Source organism: Mauremys mutica, chromosome 10 (genome assembly GCF_020497125.1).
Source record: "Mauremys mutica isolate MM-2020 ecotype Southern chromosome 10, ASM2049712v1, whole genome shotgun sequence".
Classification (NCBI taxonomy): Eukaryota; Metazoa; Chordata; order Testudines; family Geoemydidae; genus Mauremys; species Mauremys mutica.
Genome location: NC_059081.1, coordinates 19,906,603 through 19,914,938, shown reverse-complemented (window position 1 = coordinate 19,914,938; position 8,336 = coordinate 19,906,603). Strand labels below are relative to the sequence as shown.

Genomic DNA, 8,336 nt, shown 5'->3' with positions numbered 1-8,336 from the left:
AATGCAGGGGTTATTACCTGGGGGGTCATGATCTGTCAGCCTCCACCCCCAAACCCTGCTTTGCCTCCAGCATTTATAATATTGTTACATATATTTTAAAAAGTGTTTTTAATTTATATGGGGGGGGGGTTCGCACTCAGAGGCTTGCTATGTGAAACAGGTAACCAGTACAAAAGTTTGAGAACCACTGGATTAATGAGTCTGCTCTACAGCCTTAGCTAAGGGTCATATGGCTTTTGGCTCATGTATTTAACTTTAGAGGTCACAGGCTCGACCCCGCCCGCCGACAACCAGGGTCTTTCGGCATTATAAGTGGCTGTAGAGCAGACACATTAATCTCCCTCTCTCTCAGTGGTCTCGGTGCCACTAGATGGGCCAGAACACCACACCCAGGACGTGTGTGGGTTACACATACAACAGATGAGACCCACTGACAAACAGAGACACCACTGCAGCATTTTTACACAAAAGGAACTTTCTGCAGAAAATATACTATTTTAAGCATTCTGTAAGCTGCTCACATGAACACATTTGTTGCCTAGCACCTATGCCCAAAGGGAAGGTACAACCAACTTTTAAGCAGGCACCGTGCCATTCTAACAGATGGACTTGAGTGCTGACAGTCAAGAGACCACATATATGCATTAACTGTATTTGTGGAGGACATGACTCCCAGCCAAGAGTGGCAAAGCAGCTGTCCATTCTAAGTGTATGCACCTATGATTAAAAGGATGTGACTGCTAATCCAACTCTGAATATTAATCCATCCTTCCAATCCAAACAACAACAACAAAAATAAACTCCAGTGGCTACATAAAACAGTCATCTAGCATTGCTTAAATCAGGTAGAGATGACTCAGTTGGGAAAACCTGTACCATGAGTTTGAGTGCAGAGGGGCTGTCAAACTTTTATGGAGAGAAGAGGCATAATAAACTAGTGAATATGACCACCTTCAATAAGTAAATTGGTTGCTGTAGCTCTGCATTTTAAATTGACTCAGGATTTGGATTTATATGTACGTTTAGTACAGTGGTTTTCAACCTGCGGTCCACAGAATCCTCATGGGTCTGCAGACTATGTCTAAGATTTCCAAAGGGGTCTGCACCACCATTGAAATATTTTTTAGGGGTCTGCAAATGAAAAAAAGGTTAAAAACCACTGGTCTAGTCATTGGTGGGAGAGCTGATGAAAGAACTAGCGCTGGAGTGCCGGTTAGTCCATTCGAAACCAACAGTTATTTTGAAAATACACTTGAGCAAAGCCTGTTCTTTATTTTTCAGGGCGATTACTCCATATTAATAGCCCACAATAAACCTAAACAACAACAGATTGGCACAGTGTCTTGATCCTTCAGTTGGATCGATGTGGGTAGATATTACCTGTTCTTATTATTGGCATCAGGCCTTGGAGGCATGGGCGCCAACTTATATGGGCTCTTGGAGCTAAAGCCCCAGGAATATTCATAATCAGGGGCTCTGCTCCACCAATATTTAGAGCTAGATTTTTCCCCCTCCCCGGAGCTTCCCTGCCTGAATGTAAAGAGAGCGCACAGCGCGTCTCTCTCTCCTTTGCTGCTGCTGCCGTAGCCTAAGGGCTGCAGCATTAGCATAAGAGGAATGTGCTAACTACTGCTGAAGCACTCAGGACGGGGAGGGGAGTGGAGGGGGCCTCCCCTCTCCTGCCCCTACCTGGAGGAGACACAAACGGGCCAGGAGACAGACATCACTCAACTTAGCAGCTGTTGGGGCTTCCGTGAGTATTTGACCCCATGATTTTTTATTATGTTTGAGTGTTTGACCCTATGATTCCCCCCCTGCCCCAGCCCCGGTCCCAGCCCCTACTCCTACCCCCAGTGAGGCACAGCAGGCTGCACAGGGGAGGCAGGAAGCCACATGTGAAGGCAATGCCCCCTCCCCCAGCACCCACCAACCCACCCGCCACAGGAGGGATGGGAGAGGGAGGCTTCCTAGACCTGAGCAGCGGGGGCTTGGGTGAATTTTAAGACACCCTGCTCCCCCGTCCCATAGCCAGCCACCACCCTGCCTACCCCACTTCTGCCCCATGCTGGGCAAGGGGCAGCCCCATCCCCCATCCACAGTGAAGTTATGGTGAGGGGCAGCAACATGGAAGGCCACCTGTGCCCCCCCCCAGTACCCATCATAGGGGAGGGGAGTGAGCTTTCTGGACCTGAGAGGGGCTCTAGGAGCATGTGCAGAGTGTGTGTGCTGTGGGGGGCAGGAGGGGTCCCTCCCCTGGAGCTTGCTGCTGCCAGTGGTGGTGATGGGGAGTCCCCTCTGGCCCTAGCCCTGGGGCAGCCTGTCTGCACCCCAAGTTCCTCATCCTCAGCCCTGCCTCACCCCAAAGCCTGCACCCCCAGCACCGAGCACGCTCCTGCACTGTGAACCCCTCATCCCCAGCCCCACCCCAGAACCCTCACCTGAGGGGAAAAACATGCAACTTAAATTTGGTGGTCAGTTTGGAGTATCATTGTATTTAGCACAATATTTGATTATTTTACACCCTTCAAAGTATGTAACTGGTCGTATACAGGTGTTTTCTCTGAATACTGTCTGTGTGCCTCAGTTTCCCCAATGCATTTCTTAAGGCTCTAGATCAGGGGTCCCCAACCTTTTCAGGACCAGGGACTGGTCGGGAGCGCTCGTCCCACGGCTCAGCTGGACCGCCCGCAGGCACGCCTGCGGCAGCTCAACCGGAGCCGGTGGACCTCCCGCAGGCGTGCCTGCGGGCGGTCCAGCTGAGCCGCGCGACCAGCGAACCGTCCGCAGTCATGCCTGCGGGAGGTCCACCGGAGCCCCGGGAGCAGCGGACCTCCCGCAGGCATGACTGCGGAGGGAGCGCTCGTCCCGCGGCTCGGGTAGACCTCCCGCAGGTACGCCTGCGGGAGGTCCACTGGGTCAGTTCGCGGCCCAGTTTCTAAGAGGCCGCGGACCGGGGGTTGGGGACCCCTGCTCTAGATGGTGGGATAAGGGGGTGTGATTGTTGTAAAGCCCTAGAGGGCCAGTGTGATGCTGTCTGCACAGAGAATGGCCGACACCCTGTCTCCAGGCAACTGATGGCCTGGGCCACTCTCCTGCAAGGTGCCAACTGAAGGTGTTGGAGAACAAAGAGATCAGGTGGCCTCCTAATGCTTGGAAAAGAGACAAAGGCCAGAGGAGGGAGTGTCAGTGCCTGTGCAGACTTCCGGGAAGCGCATGGTGTGGAAGGGGATGCTGGGATGCTTTGGAACAACTCCATACAAAGCCAGTCAGGAATCTGGGGGAGCCTCCTCTCTGAGCATACTGTCTCCAGGGCAAGAAGCTTACACCTTCCTGGGTCTGACCTCGGAGCATTCAGCATGCCCTTCCACACTGTGCACTTTCCGCAGCGAGTCTGCCCAGGCAGGTCCTGGGGCAACCAGAGGTCCCTGCACCCCAACTCCGCAGTCAGATGTGACTCTCAGGCAGACAGTAAAACAGAAGGTTTAGTAGATGACAGGGATACAGTCTAAAACAGAGCTTGTAAGTACAGAAAACAGGACCCCTCAGTCAGGTCCATCTTGGGGGGTGGGGAGCCCAGACCCAAGTTCTGGGCCTCTCCCGATTTCCCCAGCCAGCTCCAAACTGACACTCCCTCCTCTGGCCTTTGTGTCTCTTCCGGACAAGGAGGCCACCTGATCTCTTTGTCCCTAACACCGTCAGTTGGCACTTTGCAGGGGAAACTGAGGCACCCACACAGTAGTCAGAGAAAACATTAAGAACATTCCCACTTTGTCACAACAGGTGCAACAAAATTTAATGCCGTACATTAGGTATTAATAGGCAAGTGCTGCTTCTGACTTTCCACTTTTAATTGACCCTTGTAATCTTGTGCTGACGCATTGTAGCTTCATTTTATATCAGCTTACAGGGTGAGAGCGGGGGGGAGGGACACCACCATTTTGGGCCCCACCAAAAATTATAGGAACCTGCCGCCTATGCTTGGAGGGGGTTATTATTTGCAACTGCCCTGGAGCCCTTAGGTCCGAACTTTCCTGTTTCATTGGCTGTAGGGGAAGCAGCACCTGAAGAGGGAGCCAGGCGCTCCTCCACCCAGCCCCCTGCCGGGACGGGTGCTGTGGGGGCAGGTGCCAGGTCCTGCCCAGGCGAGTGACTCTCCCCCCCCGAGGAGAGCACGTTAGGGGCCAGGAAGCCCCTCGCTCCCTGCCCCCCGTCGGCTCCGCGCTCCCGCCCGGAATGCCCCGGGGGCGCCCTGCCCGAGCCGCGCCGAGCCGGGGGAACAGGTGCAAGGCTGCCGGGCAGGAGCACTGAGGCCGCAGCTCCACCTTCCTCGCCTTATTTACGGAGCGGCCACATGGCCGAGCTAAAAGCAGCAGCCATTCAAAGCGCGGCCCCGCCGCCGGAGGGGACCCGGGGCCGCGGCGGGCCGCCGAGCCGGCAGCTGCCGCGCATAAAAGTCATGGGGCTGGGGGGCCGGCGGGAGCGCCATGAAGGCCGGCGGCGGGGCCGCATCCGACCCGGAGAGCGGCGGCAGCGAGAGCAGCTCGGGCAAGTCCCTGCCCGCCGCCGGGGGCCCGGGCAAGCGCAAGCGGAAGAGCCCCCGGCTGGGCGGGCTGAGCAAGCAGCGGCAGGCGGCCAACGCCCGGGAGAGGGACCGGACCCACAGCGTCAACTCCGCCTTCAGCGCGCTCCGCACGCTCATCCCCACCGAGCCCGCCGACCGCAAGCTCTCCAAGATCGAGACGCTGCGCCTGGCCGCCAGCTACATCGCGCACCTGGCCAACGTGCTGCTGCGGCAGCCGCAGGGCGAGGGGGCGGAGCGGCCGTGCCTGCAGTACCAGCCCCGCCTGCAGGGCGGCAGCACCGCGGCGGCGCCCCGGCCCATCTGCACCTTCTGCCTCAGTAACCAGAGGAAGCTGGTAAGGCGGGCACGCAGCAGGGGCTGAGTGCTGCCCCGACAACCCCAGGGGCGGAGGGTAGAGTGGAGGCTGGAGTTGGCACTGCCCCACTGAGGCCTGTTTCGGGGGCAAGGAGAGTCCCCTTCTGACCCACCCCACACACCTTTAAAACTAATCCCCCAGCCACAGCAACCACAATTCTGCTGCCCTTGCGTGCCCCGAGCCCATCCTCCCGTTGCCATCACCGGGATAGCAGAGTAGAGGTGGAGGGCGGATATTATTTGTTTAGCATCTACAGCCTGTTCAGTACTGTAAACAAACCCCCTGCAACGACTGTCCTGTTGTGAAAAGCTGACAGTCTCTCACATGTTCACAGGCAGAACATTTCTAAATCCCTCTGGGTACAGCTTTGATGATGTGTTAATTTATTATAAACTCACTTCTTGTAAGCATTGCTTATATGAGTAGAAATCTACTGTAAGGAAAAATTGTGCTCTGTGACCTGTAAATTCCAAGCTCCACAAAGTATATAAAATAAGAGGCAAGAAAATCAGCTAAGTATGACAAACTATTTATCTTGGTCTACCATTTAGAGACTTGTGTGGCTTCACTTTAGTCCCCAAGTACAGTAGCAGTTTCAGAAATACTGTTCTGCCCTGGCTATTTTCATTTAACTGCACTGTTGTATTTCTGGTATATTTCATAGTTTGTAACAAAATTTAAATAGAGTTAAAATGTGATGTTCACTGTTTAATGACTAACAACATAATTGCTAGGAAGGTTAATTAAATGTTTATGTTTAGTGTGACTGTGTGTGTTAAATTAGGTATAATATTAATAGATGCCAAGTTAAAGGAGAAAGTGATTTTCCTTTTTCTGTGGTGATGTTTCTAATATATATTTTCTGTCCCCTCTTACAGAACAGAGAAGGGGAGAAACACTTGTCTATTTAAAGTTTAAGTGGACGTTGAATCAGATGAGAATCTTGCACTGACTGTAGAACTGTTTTAGATAACTTCTCTTTATTCACAATGTTTACACTGAAATTATGCAACAGTAAAAACTTTTTAAACTATAAAAAACCCACTGCTATGCACTTTGTTTTACATTGTGACAGGTTGATTCAGGGTGTTTTGCCAATGAAACTGAACACTGTGGGGAGAGTTGCACCTGGTGTGGCTGCTATTTTAATGCAAGAAATGTTAACCTAAGCAGCCAAGCCCTGATCTTGATGGCTCCTCAACTTATGTCACATGATGAAACTTGAGCTTTGAAACCACACAGCATCTCCTGTCAATGGAAGCTGTCATAACATGCCATCCTCTGTGCCTTTAACCAATATTGGGCTGTACAGTTGTACACTCATTTGTGAGAGAGAAAGTGGCAGCTGACATGTTGCAGGTCTCTGAAATTACACTGAGATTATTTTAAAGGTGCTCACCCAAAAGCCAAGATACAATTAAAAGTGATGTGTGCCTAGCTGTAGGGAGAGCTGCAGTGCAACAGAATGCCTCAAAGACAGCCAAGATGGGAGGAGGTCACTATCCCAGTCAGTACCCAGGATAGCTGAGAAGTGCTGTGCAAGGGATGTTTTTTTCATAATACGCAGCGTGTGCTGTGCCAGTCCTCTAAATAGTGTGGTATCTTTCTAAATTTGTTCTTGTTAAGCACAGAATAGGGAGGGTTGCCCCCCAGCTCTCTAAATTTATCCATCAGCTAGATTATTCCCAAATTGTGCCTTTAAACAGTGATAAACTTACATCACTGATGTCATTTACAAGTTCATAAACTATTTGAAATTGAGTCTAAAAAGCACAGCTCTGTCATGGTTCCCAATTTGGGTACCATGAGAACTGAAAAAGCATCTAAAATATTAAATCCCCATATCCAGGTCAATTTATGGTGGATGGTTTAGAAAATGGTAAGTTTTACCCACTTTTTGAATTTGGATACAAGTTTTAGCTCCCAGTCTCTGTGGGACTTAAGCTTTAAAAAAAAAATCAGACATAGCTAGTGAAGCACAGAATAATTCCAAGGAGTCAGGGTTAACAGTCCCTAAATAAGCTGCTCCTGCCCACCTAAACATTGTATGTACCTTAAAAATATCAGCTGTGTGTGTGTGATATACCTCCCCTATGGTATTTAAAAGCAATAGAAGGAGTTGCTGCTTTTGGGGATAGCAGTGATTTATGCCATCCTGAGAGAGGCTTATGCTGCACAGAGTAATTGTCTTCCCACCACTACCAGGTCATTTCTCCTGGTTGGCCACACCCTCTTGTAGCACTCTGCTGTCATATCAAAGCCAATGTGGTGGAATCAGGAAAGGTAGACTGTAGCAGTTGAGGTGTTTATTGTGTAGCTGACTTTCCTTCACCTCGCTCCCCACCCACCACATACAGAGCAAATTCTGCAGATTTTTCCAATAAACACACCAAAAAAAAACATATAGGAGACCTCATTAATTGGGTCTTGGACCTTTGAATTCCTGATGCTCTTCCCCCCCCCCCCCCAAGCCATTTTGCAGTGCCACTTTAAGACACATTCTGTTATACCTAGAGGAGCTGTAGGAAATTTCTCCTAGAAGAGGCTGATCCTACAAAATACTGATTCCAATGGGACTATTCATATTCTTCACGTTGCACACATGCTTCAGTGCTTTCTGGAGTGAGGTCTGAATTTCCTACTTTTACTTTGCTGTTATCTTTACTGCATCCTTTGCACTCTTTCAGTGTAGTGATTCAAACCACTGTCAGATTAACTTTTTTGTTTTGGTGTTGATCAATGTTTTCTGTAAAGTGGGATTTATTCACATTTGACTACATTTTTTATTTTTGAGTGCAGATTTCTGCAAATATGCCCTCCAAAGTTTTGCTGCTTTTAAAATGGTTTTATAATGGCTTAAACTGGATGTGTAAATTTTTTTAAAATTTACATTTTTATAACTTTAAAAGCAGATCTCTATTTTAGATTGCACTGTAGATTATCTTGAAACATAATTAAACTATATCAAATGTTAGCTTCTTTAACAGGAACAAACAGATTCACTTATTAACAGTTGTATTTTTCCATTAGGATACTGTAAGTGATAAAATGTTTAAAAAAAACTGCAATTTCAAATATTTTTTAAAATGTTTGTTTTATATTACAAATATTCTCTAATTGTGGAGATTCATAAAGAAGTTGAACAAAATAGTAATTTTGGACTTTCATAAACATAACTAATGTTCATTTAATTTTTAATAGAATCTCCTGGCAAATGTAGCATATTTACATTTAGTATGATTGCATTTTTAAGTTTTTAAAGGCAATCAGTATCGAAAGGTGTGGTCCACTATTTTTAATGTAGTGTTAAAGCTTATTACTTGAAGAAACTCATGAACAAGTGATTTCCACAGTGCTACAGTATTTTTTAAAATGGGATCCCACATCCATGGTATTTAT

At 48.9% G+C, this 8,336-nt stretch overlaps 1 protein-coding gene across 1 annotated transcript; it reads left to right on the top strand.

Moving 5' to 3' along the window:
* The first annotated feature begins 4,484 nt into the window (after window positions 1–4,484).
* On the top strand, window positions 4,485–7,954 carry LOC123378509 (transcription factor 15-like). Its single transcript, XM_045032406.1, has 2 exons — window positions 4,485–4,916; window positions 5,816–7,954. Exons 1-2 carry the CDS (start codon window positions 4,485–4,487, stop codon window positions 5,846–5,848), a joined length of 465 nt encoding a protein of 154 aa, XP_044888341.1. The 3' UTR covers window positions 5,849–7,954.
* The last annotated feature ends 382 nt before the right edge of the window (window positions 7,955–8,336 follow it).